This window comes from Oreochromis aureus, linkage group 22, assembly GCF_013358895.1.
Source record: "Oreochromis aureus strain Israel breed Guangdong linkage group 22, ZZ_aureus, whole genome shotgun sequence".
NCBI lineage: Eukaryota > Metazoa > Chordata > Actinopteri > Cichliformes > Cichlidae > Oreochromis > Oreochromis aureus.
The window spans coordinates 38,371,339-38,396,946 of record NC_052962.1 but is presented as its reverse complement, the minus strand read 5'-3'; the positions used below and the strand labels follow the sequence as shown (position 1 = coordinate 38,396,946).

The window sequence follows — 25,608 nt, the reverse complement described above, 5'->3', positions numbered from 1 at the left end:
TAGGCCTGCTTCAGAGCTTCACATAGAAACAGTTCTGACCTTCCATCTGCATCTCTTTGGAGACTTTGTTGACGTCATCCTGAGATCGACCGTCGGTGAGCACCACGAGGACTTTGGGGATTCCTCTCCTCGCTCCCGCCTCTTCCGTGAAGATGTTTTTCTTCACGTGTTGGATGGCTCGACCTGATTGGGCAGACAGAACAACCATCTCCAACAACTCTCCAAATATTCTACTTTTACAGCAATTTTTTAGCTTCGTATTCTCAGCAATTGAGAAGCAGCAGACGAGTTATTTGAAACAACATGTCTATTACCAGAGGATTTTTTTATTATGCTGATTTGACTTCACACCATCTGTTCTGGTTAAAAAAGTCATTAGCGGAGCTGCAAGTCTGTCACAGCGGACTTGGCAGTGATGGGAAATCAAAATGAATCAATTTTCAGCTGCAGTCTCAGGTGTGGCAGACATTATTCTGAGAGGAACTCAGAAAATCCTGCAACACTATCAACAATACATATTAAGTTTTTACCTGCCTGCATCAGAGATCAGACATTCGACACTGAACCGAAACACCGACTTGCATCAAAGGTGTTTTTCCTCTTTACTTTTCGCCGGTAGTTGAAGCGTCCTTGCGTGCTGACACTTCACTGAGGTGGTACAGTTTTAATCTGGCACCATGTTAAACTGCTGTGTGTGAAATCTTTGTGGCAGCCTTTGCAGTCAGCTTGAGAACATCAAGTTACAGCTGCTGTGGGCTTTTCCTTCCAAAGAAGATCTGCTACTCGTCCTTTGACGCCGACTGTTTGCTTATGAAATAAAATGAAAACTTCAGAGGATCCCCGTTTACAGCGTTAAGTATTAAAAACATGACAGAAAGGAAGCTTAAGGGTTTGTAAAAAGTAAACTTAACATGATCAATTAATTTCAAATTTCATGCTAGTTATTCATCAGTGCAGGATGAAGACCTGACTCCAAACTGTAGCATTAATCGTGATGAAAGGACATGATTATTGATGCATGACATGCTGATGTACATGAACATCACAGAGTGTTACATCAGAGCGTCCCACCAGGGAACTCACATCACAAGTTTCACTGAATGTGTGAAGAGAATTCGTGTTTCTGCAGCAGCTGGAGGACCAGCTCAACATCTAAGGCTGGGCCTCCCCCCCCCACGCTGCAGAGCCACCACGCTGCAGGCTCAGACACCCACCAGACACCCGGGACCCCCGACTTACTCACACTCTTGAACTATGATCACATTTTACACATTACTACCTACAGTTACCATCACATATTACTATTTAGATGTTTGTTTTAATTTTTTTGTTCTTTTCATGCCTTATAAATATGCTCAACTCATACAGACTCATGTGGTTTTTTCCATTACGTAATATTTGTTTCATAGGCTTTAATATACATTTTAAAATAAAGCAAATGTCAACATGATGAGAAATGATGATGATGATGACATCAATGACAGCGGTGATGAAGATGACTATTTTTTTTAGTAGTTTTATTATTGGTGTTTATGTTATATATTGCCATTATATCCTGTTTCTTCATTTGTGTCTTCTTCTTTGGTGTTTCCCGGCACCACGTCTTCATGTTGCTTAAGAATCAGGAAAGAGGTTTTGGGACTGCAATGCACTTTATGTCTTTAGTGCATAAATGGAAAAAAAACCCCATAAAGTCAAATAATGATTATGACATTTCTTCGATCTATTGAGCTACTTTTATGTTTTTCTTTATATTTGTTCAGAACCACACCTTAAACCACAGGTTGACTGAGTCATTAACATATCCATGTGAACCTGTCTGGATGTGAGGCTGCTGCACAGTCATTAATAGATCCAGAGATCAGATATTTTCTAGGCCTCTGGGAACAACAGAAAGCACTAATTGCAATGTGGGGATCCCAGAAACTGCTGCTTCCTGTGAGGAACGGAGGATTAGTGTTTTACAGCGCGACATCAGCAGTGGGAGAATTCCTCCCCACCAGTGACACTGTTACAAATCTATTCTCCCCAGTCTCATCCCTGTAGGAGAAACCGCCCGCGCTGCTTTGTAAACACCGATTAATGACTACACCTCTCTGCTTCCCTACAGACTTCCTCTCATTACACACACACAGACACACACACACACACACACACACACACACACACTCTCAGCACTTATCCATGAATAAGACTATGCATGAAGATGTTTGACTTGCACACACGTATGTTGACACAGAGCCGAGAGGACAACACACTTTTCCACATTGATTTAATTTTCTGTTTGCGGTCGCCTCCTGCTCAGTAGTATTGATAATGCCACGAGGGAGTTGTGTTTGAGCGTGTGCACATTACACTGTGGATTTGTCTCGACCAGGTGTCTTTGTCAGATTTAGAGATTATTTCTGCCGCGGGAAAGACGGATTTTATCTGTTACAGTCGCACAGCTTGTATACATTTGTGCACTGTATCGCTTCATGCACACACGCCAACATCTGTCAACCTGAAACTCTACCAGACTCCAGCAGCACACTCGTCCAGCGTCAGTGACTCATGCGCAGCGCTTTCACAGAAAAGCAGCAGCCTGCATGCTGTGCGCGTCCTCACCTGTCTTAGTGTTTCCTCCCTTGTAGGAGATCTTGTTGATGGCGTCCAGCAGACCCTCCTTGTCACTGTAGGAGTTCAGCTTAAACTCTGTCCGGGCATCGTCACTGAACTGGGCAATAGCCACCTGTCACAAAACACATGAATGCAGCTAATAAACCAAAAGAGAAAGTCCAGTATTAGGCCACTGTTAGGTGTAGGGGACGAGACTACGAGAAGAAGCACCGTCACAGAATCCAGAAAAGCACATCTCGCTTAATCCTCCTTTTTGACTCATGGAGATCATCATTTAGAAAGTAAACATCATGTTTGTATTTAAGAAGACTTGAAAGCCGAGCCTGAGACCATAAAGCATCAGGTTTAGTGACGTCGCAGCTTCGCTGAGCTGAAGGGTCATTTTCCTGCACACTTCTATAAACCATGATTCTGTCTGAAATCACTTCGTTTTAAAAGGAACATTGGCCAAAACTCTGTGAGACGATTTGTGTGAAATGACACGTGATGCTGAATGTTGGCATCATAGCCTGGGCTGGTACAGAGCGACTGTAACGACCACAAAGAGCAGAGAGGGATAACGGTGCCGAGGATGGAGACGAGAGAAGAGGGTCACCGCTGCAACGAGAGCCTCGATTATCCTGTCAAAATGATTCCTAATGAATCAGTTTATTATTGGACGGGTCTTTAATAATTATTATATTTAAAAACTATGAAAAATGGAGGATAGATTGTTGTTTTCAATAATAAAGTATAAGATAATGAGGGTGGATGATAAGCCTGCAGTAGACACTATATATTTTTAAGCAATTATTTTTTGTTTGTTTGAACTTCAGATCAAAACATTTTATTCCTTCTCCATCTGTTCCTGGTTTGTACGCAGCACTTGTGCAGCTCCGGCAGGCCTGCTGTGGGTGGCTGTGTGCTGGTGCTCGCTGCCTCAGGTGCTTTCCTTCTTGCTGTGGAATCAATGAGTTGGGTGGAGCACTCAGCAAGCACTTGGCCAGTACCAGTGGATCAGTCTGGCAGTGTTTTGAGCTGCTGGTGAGAGCCTGTTTAACCCTCTTTAGGGCAGATTTTATTTTTTCAGTTACACTTTTGCTTTGATCGATCTCCAGGTTCTTGCTGAGAAAGAGCCACAGCTCTCTCTTAGTTCAGACTGCTTCATAAAATCATGCTGACGTTCATATTCTACCTTCTCTTTTGTTGTTTTCTTCCACCTGGAACGCTTTGTTCACTTTGTCACATATACGCTTGTTCTGTAGTATATCATGGCATTTAAAGACAATATGTACAATGTTCTGTAAAGCTGAGACAAACTGAGCTTTTACTTGATGCCATTGTGACTGAATGGAGCTTCATCGCTGGGGAGGAAAGAGGAACACTGACAGAGGCACAAATAAACTAAGGACACGCGAGCAGCTGTAATACAGAGCGTGGAAATGAGCTGTTTCATGAGTGAAGTGGGCTGTGGCCACCTGGGAGTCCACTCAGGAACATTCTTTATTTGTAAATAACAAAAAAATCAAAATGAGAGCAGCTTAGAGGAAACTTGGCACAGCGTTTTAAGAATGCTGATTCGCTACACCGAGAATCTGAACAACTGGGAAAACTGGGAGAAAACTGCTGTATGTAAATTACTGACAAGAAAAAATTCAGATGTTATTAGCATAACATAGTTTGTTCTCTTTCTCCAGTTTGTCCCCAAAAGTTTCCCTTTTCTTTGCATCTACAGTGTATCAGATGCTCCTATAGATGATGGAAGCTCATTTAAATGAAGAGGTCCGAGTGAGGCCAAAGAAACAACCATGTGAAATCAAATCTTTACGCCTAAAGATATTTACAATGTAATTATCCAGTAGATTGCTCTATGCACATGGTAGTCTTACTCACTTCTATCATGTCCCACAATACTGAAGATATGACTCAAGATAAATCAAATCTGATCTGGTAAGAAGAAAATTCAGAGTGCTGGAAGCAGCCAGTGATGCTCTTTAAGTCTTTCCACACAGATGATTTTGCAGTGGTGGCATTCATCGCCGTTTTAATGGATTTCATATAATCAGCTGTGATGTATCAGTGGTAGTGTTGGCAAACATAAACAGGCCAATTTAAACATGCAGCTACATCATGAGTGAAATGGTCTTCGATTTCCTTCACCTGTTCAGAGTTTCCAGACTTAGAGCTGATCAGCGAAGAGAAAAGCAGCAGGTTAGAACAAATGTGTCCAGAGAACTGCTGAGAATCATGACCATAAAGATGAGACATTAAACTAGAATCTTTGGTTTGCTGAGTGCATGTGTGGTTCCCACTGTGGAGGGTGGAGGAGGAGCAGTGATGGAGAGGGGAGCAGCTTTGCTGGTGTCACTGCTGTTTATTCAAAATTCAAGGAAACAAACAACACAAGCACCCATCTCCACATGGTTTGAGCTTAATTAGATAAATGTTGGTTTATAAAGAGGACGAATAAGTTTATGTAAAAGCTCTCTGACGTATGAGCAGTCACCTGACCTCGAGCCTGCTAAGATGCTATCAGATTAATCAGCCGTCACACCGTTTGAACATCATTCCAGGGACAACACAGAGAAACACTTTGGTTAATTAATATTTGAATAATAAAACTCCATTTATCCATGTAAAACAGCAACACACAGGGTTTTGTATGATCGTGTGAGGCTGGTCTTCACAACTTGAGATACAGGTGTGGTATGTGCAGTGGGCTGTAGACGGCCCCACCCACAGTCAGTGCTGACACCATCACTGCAGCACTCAGTTGATTGCCACTGATGATCTGTTTCATTGTGCTGCTGAAGCAGCGCGCAGCAAACCTCCATCATCCACAATAAGGACGAGGAGCCTACTGTGCCTCAGGCAAAGTGCACATTTTTCCATCAAGTCAAGTCAAAACCTTCCATTGTTCTTCTGGTATTTCTGTGGCATGTCTGTCAATAACCTGCCAGTCAAAGCGTGGAGCTGGAGAGCTACCAGAAACAACACACGCCAAAGCTCTCAGAGAACTGCTTATACTTGCTAAAGGCTAACATGTCGCCCTCTGTGGTACCTGTGTGCCTTCCGGCCCGATCCGGTCCAGAGCTCCACTGGTGCTATACAGGAAACGGATGATCTTCAGGAAGTTTTCATCTCCGATACTCCAGGAACCGTCAACCAGGAACACCAAGTCTGCTTTGGCAGCTTTACAGACTGAACGAGGAGACAGAGAAGACGTCAAAACGTGAAGTAAACACAACAACTGCAACTGGCTGACTCACAAAGGCAACACTTCAAATGGGAATAATAAGTAAAAAAGGAAAGTTGTCAGTCTGCTGTTTGGAAGCTGTATTTAAAGTTGCTTATTAAAGGGTTTGTTGGACCGATCATTGTTATCGTGATCATTTTTGATTGGCTTTCTTTTACTTACTTTGAAGAATAATTTATCATTAAAAACATATATTAATCCCGTTGCTTTCATTTGTTCGCTTTATTGCTGCGCAAATAAACAAACTGACTTCATTTTGAAAACCGATGAATAAAAAGAGCTTGTGAGTGTGAAGCAATGCTTTGATTAATTGCACTCAAAGAGCTTTCGACTTGTAAACGACTGAAACACATTAAATGCAAAACACAAAGCTGCTTCTGCTGCTCTTCGAAAGTCATTCCAACCACTTCCTTCTCTCCTCTAATGAAACCCTGTTTAAGGGTCAGCTGGTGCCACATGGATCTGCAGACGGCTTCAATCCTGCATTCGACTCTTTGCAAACATTTAATAAACACATCACAGGAGGAATTAAACTTTGTTCTGAGCAGACGTCTGAATACAGATTGTGTGAAACTGAAATTGTTATTTTGCTCCAATATAATATTTTCTAACGTGACTGTTAGAATTATTCACCGTTCTTTGTAAGGACACTTTGGTTCACTGCTGTCAAAACTGCGGGTGATTGCAGAATGTTGACGCAGCTGAAAGCAGGAGAGAGATTTAAAGTTGTATGTTGAACTTTTACAGTTTTATGCTGGTATTACAGGTAACGTTAATATCATCGTATCAAGCCTGAGCAAGCTTTCAAGATGGAACTGACTAACTTTTAGTGCGACAGTAGCGATTCAGATTTTTCTGTTTTCTTGTCTTTTGTTAGTATAGCACCCTCTTGTGGCATAAGACTGTACAGAACTACAGCAATTTGACTCCACCCACAAATGTGTGGAGTTTTTAGTCAGTTGCTGAACAAATTAAACATATTTCAAATCAAATGCAAGTGAAATATTAGCAGTCATTCAAAGACAATTTATCAAATGTGGAGAAACTGAATGAAAGATGTAAAAAAAAGATGAAGTCATCCATTCATCTTCTTCACCTTTTATCCAGTTCAGGGTTGTGCAGGGACCAGATGATGATACTCTTTATAAAACTAGTGCAGATTTAGTGATGACAAATTTGAGACGATATGAAGATTAGATAACAAATACTTCAAGAATCCCATATTTGGACATGTGGAAGTCTTTCCTGAGGCAGAAGTTTAACTCCCCAAACTGGAGCCACAACACCGGATGTGTTTTGCACTGAATTATCAAAACAGATGACAGAAGCCGGCGGCGTACCTGCCGCAGCGTATCTGCTGCACTGGGCTGCAGAGGAAGCTGTAATCGAACCTCCAAACATGCGAGGAGGAAACACCCACTGTTCTCCCCGTCAGCCAGAATTATTTGAATGTGCTGCTCTCTCTCATCATTTCTCTGAATTTTCAGGTTCATCATGAATAAAACACATTTCCACATCATGTGCAGCACAGGGCACGGCCGACAGGTTTACTGCTTTTAGTTAGTTTATTTTAGCTGTCAGTGATTCTTTCTGGCTCGTCGTTCTGTTTCTCTCTAAATCACCACAGGTCTTGATTTATGTGTAAATGTCTCCTGATTTGTTCCTCACTGATGCCGGCAGCACGTAAACAGCGTCCTTCTTTGTTTTTGTTCAATAAATGCGTCTTGAAAGCAGAGTGATTTTATGCTGGTGCATTCTTATCACTACATTTCTGCTCTGTCCCATGGAGAGCGCTTGTTAATGGTAAGATAAAGCAGCGAGCTCGTGCTGCTGGCGATGTTTGTGTTTGGGTCTCTCTGGATTGATTTTTCAGATCAGCTCTGATTAATCTGGTTTATTCAGGAATGACGGGACTTCCGTGGATCTTTTGTGGATGCAGAGGTCCATGACTGGTTTCCACATGGGCTATGATTTACAAACTGTCCTCCATCCATCCTCTTCTCTCTCTCACTCAGTTTCGATGCTCTTCAGCTCCTCAAAGTACTCCTTCCATCTTCTCAACACTCTCTTCACTTGTTCCCACGTCTGTCCTTAATCACACTAACCCGCTGCACATGCTACATAACAGATAACAGATAAGACTCACTCATTTCACCTGTTAGTGTTTTTTATTCTCTCTGAGGTGATGAAACATTTTGTGGCAGTTTGAAAGTGAAACTGGTGATTCTGTGGTGACGAATGAGACCCACTGTAACACATCCAAGACTCACTCGGTTTATAATTACACTGAAGTCAGATACACTGTGTCACATGTTACTGTGTGTGTCGTTATTGGAGCTGAGAAGCAGACTTTGCTGCAGATTTGCTTTGTGTTCATTCTTCTCTTTAACAAGTGACATTTGATAAGTAGAACAAACTACTTCACAGGACGTCTATCAAAACATTATTTATGTATTTATTGTTTTATTGGTTTCAGCTTGTTGCAGCAGGAGACGTGGTTTGTATTTCCTGTAACAGTATCATTGATATACATGTTTTCTGTCACAGCAAAGATGATGTGAGGATAAAACCTGACCTGAGACATTTTGAGAATGAGGGCGATCTGCAGTCCTCTCTGATATTAAGACATTTCCATGGTAAAATGAAGCTTCCCTTCCTAATGTTCAAAGCTGTACCGCACACTGGATTCCTCTGGCTGATTATGTCGTACTTTATAATTCTTTAGCTGTAATGGCTCTAGTGTCTGTGGCTGTGTTGAAGCTGCAGTTCTGCGTTAATTGCAGTCATCATTTAGACTCGTAGAGAATATTCTCCATTACATCTTTGATACACATTCACACTCACGCGGCGCTATTATTCTGACGGCGCTCCAGTGGAGTGTACAACTATTCAATGTCGTCCACACAAGGAAACAAATAAAGCACAGAGTGAAAAAGGCAACAGTTGGCCTTAAATTAAAGATTAAGTGCATCATTTAACGCTCGCTGTGAATGCATCTGGCAGTCTATTTAAAGCTCGTGCCAAGTGCAGATATTATATTTAACTTAAATGAGAAATGTGCAGCAAATGAAAATTCTGCCTTATAAAGATCCATTCTACACATTGTAAGATCATCATAAGATTAAATGAGTAATAAATAAAGGTAACTAGTAACTATGGCTGTCAGATGAGGAAAGGGCTCAAGAACTTATCATCTCAAACTCCTGTTACCAGGTTACAAAACCATCGTCTTTGCTGTCTGATAAGATGTAACGGGCTTGTCCAGCACTTTGTGGATGTGACAGGTGGAGAGAAGTGACACTGACAATTACAGCAGCTAAAAGATGAATTATTGGGAACTGAGAGGATTGTGAGTGTAGCAGGAGTCTGAACTCCAAACAGCTGTCTGTGGGCACACAGCTGAAACAGCACCAGGTCCCCCTAAAAAGCTCTTGGAGCCTCCGGCTTCACTTTCCAGACTCATTCAGGCTTCTTCCAATTGTGATACACAGTCTACGCATAAATACTACAGTACAGTTTCAATCCATCCATTTTCCTCCACTTACTTAAATGAATTGTACAAAACTTAAGTACATGGACTTCAGTAATCTCAGACAGTGTCACATATCACAGCGGTCCCCGACCTTTTTTGCATCATGGACCGGTTTAATGTCAGACAATATTTTCACGGACCGGCCTTTAAGGTGTCGTAGATACATACAACAAAATAAAATGATACAACCGAGACAAAAACGGTGGTATCTTGTAAATATAATAATAAAGCCAATTTATTGTGTAATGCGTAACTATTTCTTTCAAAATAAGACAGACAACGACAAAGACCCAGGGAAACCGAGTTAATGATAAAAACCCTTAAAACCATAAACACACCTGAGCCTCAACTCTCGCGGCCCGGTATCGGTACCCGGCCCGGGGTTGGGTGATAGACTGCACACCTATAAAAAGTCTCCTGCTACAAAGCAAAAGACTGAATACTGAACTCACAATATCAAAGTCGGTTATGCAAAACGTTTCATCAACACAAACAACTAAAACTAAAGCACATAAATATTTATACATATTTATTGAAAAGTGAGCAAAATAAATAAATATAAGAAGCTGTTTGGATACGCCCCGCCTGATGTCACCCAAACACATCAACAACAATACATCAACATAAAGAAATTGAAAGGTGGGAGACGATCAATAACAATATTATAAACTGCACTCCTACCTTCCTTGGCAGCAGGGATTGTGGGTGGAGGCGTGGTGGTCGGGGGCTTGGTGGGCGGTGGGGTCGGGACGGGTACTGCAGAACAAACAAACACATGAGGATGTGACAGCCTGTAATTATAGCAAAACAACCCTCGTGAATTAAACACGCAGTGAAACCTGCACAGAGCCGGCGAGCGCTCACGTATGGACCATACACGATGTGTATCTACATTCAGCTCATGTATAATTTGCTGCACTGATCACAGTGTTAGCTGCGGTCCAAAGCGCACTCCCACCGTCTCAGCCTTCGACTTCCTGCCTGTATTCTACGCGTGTCTCTGTGTGTCTTTGTGCGTTTATGCACTCAGTGCTGTTTAGGCAGTAAATCAGCTACCTGAGGCTGAGAATTACTTGTGATGGCAGGTAGGGAGCATTCAGTAGAGGCTGCCTGCAGCGATGGGGATAGTCATTTGGAGGAAAGGCTCTGGCTTTCATTTGCATCAAAACAAAGCAATAAATCATTGTGGAGGCTCACTGCAGAGCTGCGGTACAGAGGGGAGCAGCTTCAAGCAAACAAATATCTGCTTAGCTTTGAGGAGGGAACATTCTTTCTTGTATCTCTGTGGATATTTCTTTGTCTTGTTTTCAGTTCTGCAGGTTCTCGTCTGCGTGTCGCCTCTAAACTATGTCTTTCTCCCGGCTCGTCTTTCTGTATTTTTTGGCGCTCCGGCTCGTCATGCTCACTTCACTAATTTTAGTTTGCCACAGAAATTAGCTTTCAGATCAGCAGCGTGATTTAGGAAACACTATTCTCCCCTTATAATTATGTAGCACTGCTAACAGATGAATGGAAACATTCAAGCAGAGAGAAAACGTAACACTAAGTTCAGTGCACTGCAGACAGTATTCACCCTGAGACACCCCAGAAACACTCAAAGCACTTAAATTAAAAGTTATTCTCTGGGTCTGAGCTGAAACTGCAAATGTGCACATAGATGAGAGCAGAGCTGGACCTCCAGTGATCATCGCCTGCACTGTGCAACTCAAAGCAGCACAGAGCAGAGGAAACAACCAGGAATGGAAGATTAGCCAAATAACTTCTTTTTGGTTTATTCTCATGAGCAGGGCGTCGGCATATTTATTTATCAGACACTGAGTTTGCCTGCAGTTCCAAAAACTCCGACATTTTCTTTTATTTTATCCATTTTATTGTATTTTATACATCCTCTGCTGATTGTACTAATCAAGTGTTATTACTAAATCAATGCTGCTATTGCTGCAATAACAATGGAAAAATTGATAAAACAGCAAGCACATATCTGCATCCATCTGAAACGCTCCGAGTCTCACAGCACGCTGCTGGTAGCTGTGTTGACTGAAAACAAACTTGCATCCAGTTATTTGGTCGACTCGTTATTAAAGCTGCACCGTCGCGCAGCTCTGGCTGTGACCTCGTGTGCTTCCTAAACACACGGTGGATCTTATAAAGTGACATGTGAGACACGCTGACGTGTATCTGCTCTCAAAGCAGTTGATCAAAACTTCTTTATCTCTGCAGTGAAGCTGGTGATTAAAGTGTTGAATATAGCTGAAAATAACTAAAGCGAGTACTGAATTTACTGCGCATGGGCCTCATTGAAAATAAAACAACGAAACAGCCCACCCACCCCGCCACCCTCCCCTCCCCTGTCTCCAGACAGTGGGTCTTGATTAGTGTTTGGGGCTGCTGCTGCAGAACAAAAGGCTCATCCTGAAAAGAAGGAAGAGGATTCAGCACTCGGCGCTCCAGCGAGGATAAAAGATGTTTTATGTTGAAAATGACGTGATCGTCCTCCCAGCCCGGACCGGGCTTCTTCTTACACCGATGACAGCTGACAGCAGTTTGTGTATAATTGTGTGCGTTTCTCCGCCGTGTGCTTCTGCTATATTGTTATTATGACACATGTAAGGGCGCTTTTAAACCGGGAGTTTGGCAGATCGAATGGAGGAGGTACTTCTGGATGTGTCGGCGGTGAGTGCACGAGTGGGTTTGTGCGAAACGCTGCACATCAAAAAGCAGTTTACAGGATTTCCCAGTTTTTCAGCTTCAAATTGGCTGCAGATCTGACAACCTTAGAGGCAGGCCAAAGTTTTCAGTGCTCTGTTTGTGGACAGAATAAAAGAGCCTGAGAATGACTGAGAGAAGGCATTACAGTCTTACATATTAGTTCTCTCACAGAGCACACGAATAAGAAAAAGGAATAGAGCGGCTGCTCTGAAACATTCATCTCTCTCACACTAAATGGGATACTAAACACATGCATCCCTATCAAAAATAAAAGTGGCCAATCTCCACACGAAGGTCATCTCCCTGTCATGTAGGGACGCACTGATCGTGAAATGTTAGGCTGATATTGATGATTACAATAAATATTTGAAGCACAGCTGTTGTCAGAGCCATGATGAATGAACCAATCAGAGCTCAATAAAACTACATGAATTCCCACGTGCTCTCTCTACACGAGCTGTTTGCTTTGTGTTTTTGTTCCACTCTCACATTAATGCATGCTGTTCTTTGTCTGTATCTGCAACTGCTGAATAAATGTAGGGGACTGCTGCAGTCTGCCTTGTTGGAGCTGCCTGACTCAGTCATGTGTTGGCGATCACTGCTTTCAGTCCCACAAAGCCAAGTTGGAAAAACCTTCTGCCCAAAATACACACTGCAGCAGCTCTCAGCAACCTGGTCACCACATTTACATTTTAAACTTTGGCATCAGAAAACACGATTCATTATATTCTGGTGAAAAGTATCAACGTTTTAAGATTTAAAAAAATAATCTTTAAGCTTATTTGAGGCATTGATTGTGTGCCTTGTTGAGGTGTGGAGTAACCCTCACCAAATGCATGTTTACTGTAAAATAACTGCACTTTTAAAAACCTTTTAGCTCCTCATTACACTGTTGTTGAATATTTAGCCAGGGATAAATGGACGTGTTGGTAACAGATAAACGTTGGCCACTGGCGTCAGAAATCTTGTGCAATGGCATGCAATATATAAGTGTGTCCAATTTGAAAGACTGGAAGCAACCCAACACACACAGAGACACACAAATGTAAATGTCTGAACGAGGCTTCTGTGGAGTGATCTCAAAATAGCAGCAGCAGGAGAAAATCCACCAAACTGAGATCAAATACGATTTTTGATTTTTGAGTCATGGAGCTGCTGTGCACCTCAAATCTAAACTATGAAATCCTTAAAAAAATCCTCTAGAGAAAAGGAAATGAAGCATGTGTGTTCAAAGCTGATTTAGGTCCTTACGTGTCTTCTCAGTAGTGGTGACCGCGGGCCCTTCGGTCCCGTCCTGCAGCTGAGCGTAGATGCTGATCTTATACTGCATGTTGGGCTTCAGGTTGGTGAAACAGTGCCTGCTCGCGCCTCCACTCACTCTCGTCTCCTGCTTCTGACTGCCTGCAATACAAGTACAGAGAATTTTTATCTTTCTCAAAAATGATTTTGTGTTTGTCACATACAGAAATGACACATTTGATTATAAAAGCAAGTGCATGCACATGCGAGTGTGTCAAACACTCTGCACACACATCCTGGACCCAGCACACTATCAAAGATTGAAAATGAAGGCATTTATTTATCTTTGTTGTCATTAGGATGCTACTGTTTGTTTGGTTTGTTAATAACTGATGAACCAAATCCAATTACTGAACTAATCAAACACCTTCCTGTTGTATTTGTTCACTGCATCCTAACAGTCAGGGTCCATTGGTAACATGTCAAACAGTTTTCTAAGAAAAACTTGTTATCCATGAAACACCAATCATTCACATCTGCAGCTTCATTACAGGAAACAGGTGGAACATTTTAATGACTTAAAGAGAGGCATCCAGTGCAAAGATAATGAGAACAAGTAGCTCATCACGAAACTGCCAATCCAAATAAATACATATTCTACACAGGTGGGAGTGTATGGGTGGAAAAATATCACTTTAATAGGAATAAACCAGTTCATTGTCATAGGAGCCAAAATGTATATAACTTATCTTTACTGAAAAGTGAATCAAACCAATGTGAGCAGCAGCAGGACCACCGCACAGAACAGAGCAGGCACCAGTGACAGCAGACATGATAATGATTAAGTCAAAAACACCTTGAACAAAAGAGACTAGGGTGGGGACGGGTTGCAAAGTGGCTTGCAGATGTGCAGTCGTTTCGACCGCCTCTAGATAAGATTTGTCAATTGGATGCAAAGAAAAACATCCACTGAGTCATAAGCTGATGTGGGCTGGGTGTGAAATACGCTCACATGCCGAGGCGATATCACACTCATGGTGCTCATGGGGCCTGAATTCATGCAGAAATAACTGTTGAGGAGAAGCCGAGGAATGGTGGGAAAATGTACTTCATTTGAAAAACAGTGGTCATCCATTTCTGTAGTTTGAATCTTACACACAGCTTCATAAACTTGTTACAATATCGGTTCTCCATAGAAGGCAGCGAGCGCCTGCATTATAAATTCATACTGACTGTCCTTTAAGACCGTCATAGAGCCAAAACACAGGGGTGGGCAACTCCAGGCCTCGAGGGCCGGTGTCCTGAGGGTTTTAGATGTGTCCTTGATCCAGCACACCTGATTTAAATGTCTAAATGACCTCCTCAACATGTCGTGAAGTCCTCCAGAGGCCTGGTAATGAACTAATCATCTTATTCAGGTGTGCTGGCGCAGGGTGAGATCTAAAACCTGCAGGACACCGGCCCTGGAGGCCTGGAGTTCGACACCCCTGAGCTGGAAACTAAGGTCACTGAACCTATAAATGCTCCTTTTTTCTCAGGCATCATCAAATAGAGTTTAATCCTCCAAAAATCCATGCCAGAAGTGCCGCTATGAGTAATATTGCATATAATCTGTCATATAATTTAATCACATTGATGATGGTTGGAAGCTCGAGCTGGGAGGGAGGCAGAGGGACCTATAAGATGCCTAAATGCACTACAACATTCCTGTGTAGCTAAACTGGGATAAGACGATAATAAGGGTGAAGAAATTATCCTGTGCAGGAAAAGATCAAAGAGTTATTTTTGTAAATTCTAGCTGAACATCGTAAATCCTTCTGTCCTGCAGGATGTATGAAAACACACTTTACACTCTTTCCTTTCTGTACCTATTCCCTAAATTTACCTCCCTCCATTCCCTTTAAATTCCAGCCTGTTCAATAATAAAACAGGATAACCACACATTTCCCCCATTCTCAGCAGCAGGTGTAATTATTTACCAGCTGTTCTAACATAAGTCATTATTTAGCTTCATTGTGTGTTGAGCGAACCAATACAGTGGATCTCCCTGAGGAGACACGGGGGAATTTGTGCCTTTTATGTGACGTTAATGATGCCAGTGTTATTGCTGGACGCCTAAAGGTGATGAATAACAGCCATTTCTTTCCTATTAGGTGGATGACGGCTGTATTAAAAGTTAGTCTTACCTTTGAGGTGCTGACTGAGTGCTGGATGTTTAAAATCGATTCAGGGCCAGACCATCTGTTGTTTGATGTTATTTGGGTGTGTTATCAGTGTCAGACAAAGAACTATTGTTTTTGTTGGCGGCTGCATAGAATCATAACTGAGGAAATGACTTTTATAAGCATAAGGCTGCTTCACAGAGGTGACTTTGGTGCAGTGGCCTGTTTGGCAGCTGATGTACGAACACATTAAAGTTCATCAGTTCATAAATAAATTGCAGAGAGTTTCAGGAGAGTTTAGCCGAGACTGGAGGTAATGTGAAAGTGTATCTGGTGTCACCATGGGGCCCTTTTTCTTCCTAGAACATCATGTTAATGTTGGTTGGGGTCCATCATTGATAACAGCCAATCAAAATGCTGTAATAAAGCATTGCAGCCAATTTGTTCTGTAGTGGAGGAAGTGCAGAGCTAAAGAGGAACTCTAAACAAAGATACGTTTGTGAGGGATGTAAGGAACAAACGCAGGATTGTGGGGGATTAGTGGATGTATTATATCTAATTAAAAAACGAGCTGTGAGTGAGAGTTTGGTTAGGTTTAGGCACACGATCCACTTGGTTGTATTTAGAAAAAGATCATAGGTGAGCCATGTATTACAAAACCTTTTCTTCACATATGCATTTGGAGAACTTCTACAGTGTTATCAAGAATGCCCACTCTCTGGACTTCCTGTTTCATAGTGGGAATCTTGTAATGTAGTCCACAGTGAAATTGTAGCTGTGGGGTAAATATTTCTCATCTGGCAATATTGATCATGTTTTTAGAACCAATAGATATAGTTAGATTTTTATTTTTAGGGATCATCACAGCACCACAGTCAGTTCCCCTCATTCTGATTTGGGTCATGAAGCAAGTAGCAACAGAGAACCACCACTAGCTGCACAACCAGCTGCTACTTATGAGCTTTACATCTGACGTCCACTGAGAGACGATGTGCTCCTGTAAATAGAAGTTTATACTGTATATAGTTAATAAAAAGTGGAATGATCCTGGTTTGACTCCAGTTGCAGGTGTGTTGTTCCAGTGATCGTCTTAATCAACTGCGATTATAAAAATTCTGCATCAGTAAATTTTATTTAATTCAATTTTGTTTTATTTTCTTTAGCACCAACTTAAAACAACAGTCATCTCAAGGCACTTTCCATAGTAATGTAAACCTTACAATAATACAACAATCATATGACCCCTGTGAGCAAACACTTGGCGACAGTGGGAAGGAAAAACTCCCTTTTAACAGGAAGAAACCTCCAGCAGAACCAGGATGTGTGGATATGCCGGGCTATACAACGCATTTTACTGCCAAAGTGCAAATAACATGAAAATCGTATTAAAAATTCCACATTTTAATCTGTGACATGTGAACTCTCCATCACACTATAGGTGCTTTTCCTTCTGTTGCTCGTCTAAAAGTACAGTCTCAGTGTAAAAACAAGGGGATTTATTATTATTATTCACACGTGCAGACATCTTTGTACTTTTGCTGCTTCCTTATTCACAAGGGCTCGCCACAGCAGGTACCGTCGCATGTTTGATGTTTGGCAGATTTATACTCTGGGTTCCCTTCGAGACCCCCTCGAGGGGTTTGCGTCTCCTCCTGGGATCAAACACGGGGGCTTTTGCTTGCTATACATACATAAACCACATACTACTGAGCCACTACAGCCACCGAGCTTATATTATTATGTTTAACGATGCAGGCATAATTTAGCATGACACTAAAGTTAATTACCTGACAGTGGGCTATAAACAAAAACATGTTTCTACAAGCAGGACGTATTTGTTGAATTTGCCAGAGCACTGCAGAGTCTCGGCACAAAACGCTTCAAACTAACGTTGGGATGCACGGTTTGATTGTCGTTTACACGCGCACTGACTCATGCAGATGGCAGGCTTCACTTCCCTTCTTCTTCACACTCCCACACATAATGAACTCTAAATAGAAGCTGTTCAGTTTTTATTGTTTTAAAAAAATATATTCTCACAATCAGAGGAAAAAAGTTGCAGGTGCAACCAAAACTTCAACAGAGAAAACTTCAGAAGAAGAAAAAAACTGTACTTTTTTTCTTCCCCCTCCTTAAAGTTTACCTCTGAGAATAGACACAACAGGGCATAATTACTGTCACTCCTGTAACAAGCACATCTCCTCACTCGGCAGCCGTAATCGCGACCTTTTGTCTTTTTTGTTCGCTGTATTTTACCTCGTGCAGCAAATGTAAATGTCACCCGTGCTGTGATCCGTAAGCCTTCCTTTTCTACAGAGCGGCACAGAGTCTGATTGTACAGCTAAACCTTTAAAGCGTCAGCACGTCTCAGATGGGATACAACAATATCTTTGTCATCTCTGGCTGCTTAGGGATTCAGAAAATTGGACCCTCTGCTTCTGCTACATACTGAAACTCCTACTGATGAAAGCATGCGAGTATGAATGAGGCTGCTCTCCTACTGCACTGGATATGCGGCGTAGGAGTTTGATGGGAAGAATTACAGTTACGCATGCAGGATTTTGTAAATGCTAAAGCAACAGTGATGCACTGTAACATTTAACTCCTCACCTTAATCCAGAGCCAGCAGCATGCTGCATGTTTGCATTAATATTGCATTTTGCAAACACCTTCCAACCTATAGCAGCAAAATGTGAATTCACACTGAAAATTTATCATATTGTGTATTTAAAGTATGTGTAAGCGTGTAGGTTTTTCTTGATTGGGTGAGTCTCACTGTAAAGTTTGTGTTTGTGCCAAGCTTGGCAGGCACACAAAGATAATCTAATATTGATCTGGTACAAAAGCTTATTTGCCAAGATTTCTCCAGATTACTGGACATGTTTTGTTTTTCAGCATTATTTTATTAACAGTGTTTTTAGGAACTTTATATAAATATGGAAGAAAACGGTGAGATCTTCATCTGAGTCATTTTCATGTCTTAACTGGACAGACTGAGTAATCACGCACAGGGTGGGAGAAGGTAGCAAACCTTTGAATTTAGTAACTTGTTGAGGCTCCAACAGCAGCAACCATCAGACACTTCTTTTCATGGCTCATGAAGCTTGCACAACAATGAGGAGAACTCCTATATAACAGTTCCAGTTCATCAGCACTTCTGGGACGGTTTGTTTGAAAAAGCACACTTGAGGTCTGCATCATCTCAGCTGGGTTAATGTTGTGAATTTTCTTCTTTTTTAATCATTATGGTTTTGATTTATGTGTTTCAGGTCATGGACTGATTCCCTGACACTCTCCTCTGAAATTTCTTGACACATTTTTGAAATTTATTGCTCTCCAAGTTATTGGAAGGCATCCATGCCCCAAGGTGCCAAATAAGCCCCGATTCGGGACGCTCCCTCCACGGTGCGTCACAGTTCGAACGAGTAGGCCTTTTTCCTCCAACAAAGCACAGAGGTTCACTTCTTCTTCTTCCAAGCGTGCGCCGTGACACTGTGTGCTTATTAAAGACAAAGAAAGCAAAACCATTTTGTTCCCTGTGTTGTATCCATAAGTGTGACCTGGATGACGAGTTTGGGGTTCACATTTTCACACAGCTGTAAAAAGTGTTCTCAATAATATTAAAACATTAATAAAATGATTGGATCCTAGAGTATGCACAGTGTCTTTCCCTAATTCAGAATGAAAGATCAGAAATGTGTTTCCTTGGTGTGCCTACAAAGCTTGGCACAAACACTGGAACCATCCAACGTGCTGACAGATCTTCCACCACCTACAAACGAGTCTTTTTTTAGCAGCTTGAGATTCTGCATGTAGTCGAGCAGATCCTGGGATAACAGGAATTCCACTTGCAAACATAATAACTACAAACCTTCATGATGAGAACAGGTTAAGAATTTTAAAATGTTAATACTGAGAAACTTTTACTTATATGGTCCAACAAATGCCCCAGGCTGACCTTTATTAACTTACATACACAGTAAAGATGGGAGTAAGATCACACTGCCGTTGCTGTACTCACCAACCATCGACTCCAGGGCCGCTCTGTAGGCGCTGGCGTGTCGGTGAGGCTGCCACTGGGCACACAGCCCATTCATTCTCACCTGATAGGTACTCAGGTTAGTCACGCCCAGGTACACTGCAGGAAAACAGAAAAATATCAGTGTTTTTACTTGAAGAGCAGCTATTTTCTAGTCCAGACATTATTTCCAAATTCCATTCTTGAATCTGTCACTTAACTCGGAGAACTGTGTTTGAGTTTTACCAAAATAACTAAATGCTCACCGACTGCTGCTTTGGTTCAGTGGGAGCACCTGAATGAAGGGCTGCAGCTCAGGAGTGTCGGGTTTCTGAAGTAAACATGTTTCTCTACTAACTTTAAACATCTTTTATTAATACTGTAAAAATGATATCACAGCAGCGTGAGCCTCTTCATGGCATGCACCAAGTAAATTTCACCTATCAGACAAGCAGCAGCCTCCTCACACCAGGAGCCCACGACTAGCTGTGGAGGCTTCAGTTTTTTATGTACATATCTAACATTTGCTGTCGTTATTTAGAAACTTAATTATTTAGAAAGTTATTTAGATTTAAATTGAACTGAATATGATGAGATATTCAAAACACTACAGCTAAAATCTAGAAACAAGTATATATTCTTGCTTTAGCCATTTAGCTCCATTCACTCAGATCTCACAGTCTTAGAACTAGGGATGGGTACCGGTGTCCGGTGCCGGTAGTAACCAGACCGAAAAGCAGCGCACATTTCGGTGCTTTATTTCGGTGCTTTTTTTTCCTGAGCCAATTCTAGCCAATCATTTTACGTTTCCGAGGATAGTAGGCGGGGCCAGGTACGTACGTTCTTTCAGAGCAGAGCTACAGATTAAAAATGTCCAAGGCAAAGCGGTCAAAAGTCTGGCTGTACTTCACAGCCAAAGGTGCAAATTCAGCAACCTGCAACAAGTGCTTTAAGCTGATACTGTGATACTGTCAAAGGAGGTAACACCTCAAATCTGATGAAACACCTGGCGACGCATAGCGGGTTTTTTTAAAGCCGAGAAATTTGCCGTGTTTGATAGCTTGCTGCGAGACCTCACACCGTGCACATCTACTGCGGGTGTGGTCCCTGTTAGCGGACCTGGAGTTAGCAACATCCCCCCCAAAAGAGTAGAGTCCTGGCCCCTAGCCCTGTCAGCATAGCAGAAATGATGACGGATGATGATGGCAGCAGCAGCCGTTCTCCTCTGCGTGAGTAGCTTCATGTTGTTCGTGTGTAATTAACGTTGAGTAGGCTAACCACGTTATTACATTAATGCATGTAAGGTGAACTAGCAAACACCGTCGTAGTTACATGCGGCTGTCTTCTTGTTTGATGGCAGATACTCCCTTCACCCTGGCCAAAAAGGCTAAAATGACCAAAGAAAAAGTGGAAAACAGTTAAACATGAGAGGTTTTTGGACAAAGTTTGTGTTTTTTCCATTGTTTAAGCACTGCTTCCAGCCAAGAGTGAGAACATATATGCCCTATAGCTGCAGAAAAGGCTAACATTGTTATCTTTTTACAAAAAAACCAGCTGAACATGAGAGGTTTTTGGACCAATTTTGTGTTCTCCATTCTTTAAGCACCGGTTTGAGCACCGGCACCGTTTCAAAAGTACCGGTTTGGCACCGGTATCGGATAAAACCTAAACGATACCCATCCCTACTTAGAACAGATGTGATGTGGGTCACTGACAGCTGTATTATTGGACATTTAATGTAATTTGATGTGTCTCCTATTCTTTTATGTCATGTCTCCTACAGTCAGCGGAGGCTACGAGTTTTGATGTCACGAGTCTGGACACGAACAAAAGCAGCATTGAGACATAAAAGAAAACTTTTCTGGAACTCTAAAAATGTGCATTATAAACTTGTAAGCATTCTTCTCTATACGGCCATAACAGCAAAGCTATATATATGTTTAACAGCACTCAGCTCACATCTGAGGAACCACACGGCATCCTGTTTCCACACGGCAGATGCAAAAGTCTCTGGCCAGTTGGTTTCAAGGACACCGAAGTGCATTTTCATGAAGTTATTTACAGACACACACAGAAATATAGCTGCATTGTGTTTGCTTCAGAGGTCTGGCTTATGCACACACGCACACACAAACCCACACACACTCCGTTTATGCAAATGGTATGTATGCGCTTTTATCGTCCGACGTTTGAAAGCAGCTCTTGTTCCCAGTTGAAAAACATTAGCATGCGTGTCTCTGTGAGCTGGTAATGGCCTGTACAGCTCAGTGTCTTTTACATTCCTCTGACAAAACAGAACATTTCCAGTTGAGCCAAATATCTAATCTGCATTATTTTGAACTTCATACAAATGCATAACGTATCCCTGCATAATATTTCTGTAAACCTCTCAGCAGGTGATTTAATGAGGAGACGCAAAGGGATTCTTAATCCAGCCTCTCTACATATATGTCGACACAGTAAAGACAGCGGGAGACAAAACACCAGCTGTCTGAATATGCTACTATTGATAATCTGCCAATATTCCAAAGGGAATTATTGGTGCTCTAGAAATTTCACACAGAGGAAAATGTTGAGAATCATCAGCAGTAACTTTGATTCAGTGGTCCCACTTCACCACGACAATCCAGCACAGCGTTTCTGTTTCTGCTGATGCGGCACCTTCAGACTCGCACTCCATCTCACCCGCACTCGTTAACAAAAACCCATGATGCTTATTCATTTGGGCAGTTACTCGCGCCCACCCCCAAAAGAGCAATGCAGCGTTTACAAGCAGAGTGACCTCAGACTTTCATGCTGCTTCACACTGTCCCATTGGGCAAAGACGCTCACACTCCCTGTGAGTTAAAGTAAGGAGCTCAGATGGATGTAAAGCAGCTGTTTCTTTGTCTTGTAAAAACTACGATGAGGCTCTTCTGGAAACTTATATTCTGCAGATACCTGCTGGTCACAGATATGTTCAAGCAAACAGAGTACTGGAGACATTTTGAGTCCCATATCCTAACCAAAGGATGTTGCAGGATCACCTATAAAGAGCTAGATACGGCTATGTTAGCCTGCCCAACGTGCTCCCACTGCAATGGAAAAAGTATGCAGCAATCCACCACATTCATGAGACATGGAAACATTAACGATTAGCTCATTAGCTTTATATTTACTGATTATTATCTGTTAGGGTGCAAAATATGTCAGTTTCTCAGGCTCTGTTTTACAGAGAGAACCCGTCTCCAAACAGCTGTACTTTTCTAAATGCCACACAATCTGCATGTGCAGGAAGCTTCGGTCATATAATGACTAAACTTAGCTCCAACCAGGCCGATCACTCTATGTTTCTGGTTGTTCCCTTCATACCAAGTCGCTCAGAATGTTAGATTGATTAGATCAGATTGATATTTGATGTACATTCATTAAAGTAAGATTTGATTTCACTGTGAAAAGCCTTGTCCTAAGAACAGCTGATTAGAGCACAAAAACAATTTGTGTGACAAGAATAATTATGAGAGATGGATGGATGGATGGATGGATGGATGGATGGATGGATGGATGGATGTGCCATGAGTCCCCCAGTTTCACCCATTGTGGCCAACTTCTACATTGAAAAAGTGGAAAAGAGGGCCTTGCTATCCTAACCTGGAACCCCACTGAGTCACTGGTTCAGGTACGTGGATGACACCTGGGTGAAAATCAAATCTCAGGACGTACCACAATTCACGGATCACATTAACTCGGTGGACCGACACATCAAATTCATCAAGAAAGGAAATGAAAAGTAGCAGGTTAGCCTTCTTAGACTGTGAGATTTCCATCAGTAATGGGAGACATTTAAAAGCTGACGTGTACCATAAACCTACATCCACTGGAGCACAAACTGGGCGCCATCAGGACGCTACATTACAGATCGAACACCATCCCCACAGACACAGAGGCCAGAAAAGCAGAAGAGCAAGAAGGTCCTGAGTAAATGTGGTTATCCCAGCTGGACATTTGTCAAACCTGGGAAGGCTCCTAAAGAAAGCTCCAGCCGATCCAGGAGAGAAGGACAACTTCAGTGATCCATCTTATCTGAACATTTCCTCTAAACACTGCGTCTCTGGGACCTCATCGCTTTGATTAGGTCCCCCGGCACAACTTTCCTTACTTTTTAAATTCTTAAACTTAAATTTAGAGTATTTCACAAGAGGTATCCTTTTGCTGTATCCTTGCAGTAAGCATTAAATGTCATATACAACATTTTTTTTTGTTTTCTGGGGCATTTCTTTCATAAACCTACAGGTATATGGGTGTAAGCAGATAACCTGGAGTGTCATTCTCCTTTTTGCCACAACAACCAAGATACTCATCCTCTGCGTGACATTGATACATCAGCCCACTAAGCTCTGCTGGTCCACTGGCTTCATTAACATGCTGGTGAGCAATATGACAGATGCTCCATTCACCTCCTGGGATCCCACTGGCCTCATCATCTTGCTCTCTTTTCGACTCAACCCATCTCTCCATCTTTGTCAGAGTTCATCCCCTTCTTCTTTCCTCGTTTTCCTTCCAAACTTGTCCTTCAATTCAACCAAGAAGTGCTTAATTGTCATGCAGGCAGCGGAAACTGTGGCTCCAATGCAAAGTGACATGCTCCATTTAAAGCTACATGTTCCAGCATTTAGCTGACACTCGTATCGAGAGCTCTCGCGCAGAGAGCAATGAGAGCGGATGAAAGGGTAGAGGTTCGGAGTCCTGCTCAAGGACACTTCAGAAGGACACATAGTTTTCATTGGATGCTTTGGCTGTCATGGAGATCAAACCAGAGACCTTTCATTTTCAAAAAGGGCTATTTCACCGATAGGCCAGTCTGCACTGAAGTGATTAATTATCATGCAGGAGAGGAAAGTCCAGGCTCCTACTCTAATGATTCTACTTGAGAAGCAAGTGATTGATTGAACCAGGCCAAACACTCACAGAGCCTCAGGAAGTGTCCACATCACAAGTGAGATAACTTAAATCCATAGAATCTACATCCCAGCACTGGGATGTCATTAGGTGGAGTCGCCATTAAAGGTGTCAGATGGATATCAAGATATTGAGCCTGCAGGAGTCTGACTGCTCTCTGATTAGATTAGATGATATTGTTTATTCACTTGTACTCAAAGAGGTAGAATGGGCCGAGAAAACCAATAACAAGGTGTATAAATGATCCTGGGCAGAAAATGCCAACAGAACAATTAAGAGCAAGCAGACCAAAGATGTACCGGTCTATTGGGAAATCATTACGGTGCAGGAAGGCTATACTTTGTAGTTTAAGTTTATAGTTGCTTTTATGTTTCTTTTCTTAAATAGATTTTGGGCTCATTTTTGATTAAAAAAATATTTATATAAAATTGAGCAAATGGTTGGACTTTCAAATGACTTTTTTCAAAAAGTGCCACAGGTAATGTGAAAGTGGTTTGTTATTTGTGTCAATTTCATTTACTTCAAACCTAAAACAAACCAGTTATTGTGTTTCTTTAGTAGTTGTTTAGGTTTAAATAATAATGATCGTCTGACATATCCAATCAGTGCCAATCATAGCTTTGGTTCAATTCAATTCAGTTTTATTTATACAGTCGCCTCAAGGGGCTTTATATTGTAAGGTAGACCCTACAATAATACATACAGAGAAAAACCCAACAATCACATGACCCCCTATGAGCAAACACTTTGGCGACAGTGGGAAGGAAAAACTCCCTTTTAACAGGAAGAAACCTCCGGGAGAATCGGGTTAGGGAGGGGCGGGGCCATCTGCTGCCACCGGTTGTCTTTTCAGCTCAATTATAAAATTAAATGACCGGGTCATGAAATCCCCTTAAAAATCAACACTGACAAAAATGGCATTTACATGTGCATTTATTCCTATAATAATTCTGATCTCCTTATAATACCATCTTTTAAACTGGGACTAGTCACCGCAGTGGTGGTATACACTCTATATCAGGTACGCCTTGCTACCATGTTAGTTCCCCTTTAGACTCTGGAACTGTCTTAACTCTCCGTGGAAGAGATTTAACCAGGGCAGGAAAATTTTCTCAGGGATTTTGGTCCATGCTGACATCATAGGATTGTTGCTGCA

The 25,608-nt window shown here is 41.9% G+C and overlaps 1 protein-coding gene across 1 annotated transcript in view; it reads right to left on the bottom strand.

The window, feature by feature from the left end:
* The window catches only part of LOC116317240 (collagen alpha-1(XIV) chain-like), a 159,299-nt gene that overhangs the window by 36,720 nt on the left and 96,971 nt on the right, over positions 1-25,608 (bottom strand). Inside the window, exons 23-28 of the mRNA XM_039605355.1 lie at positions 19,518-19,634; positions 13,347-13,496; positions 10,068-10,142; positions 5,660-5,799; positions 2,608-2,731; positions 40-183 (exon numbers count right to left, since the gene is read on the bottom strand). Coding sequence (XP_039461289.1) covers positions 40-183; positions 2,608-2,731; positions 5,660-5,799; positions 10,068-10,142; positions 13,347-13,496; positions 19,518-19,634 — 750 coding nt within the window. The remainder of the gene's footprint in view (positions 1-39; positions 184-2,607; positions 2,732-5,659; positions 5,800-10,067; positions 10,143-13,346; positions 13,497-19,517; positions 19,635-25,608) is intronic.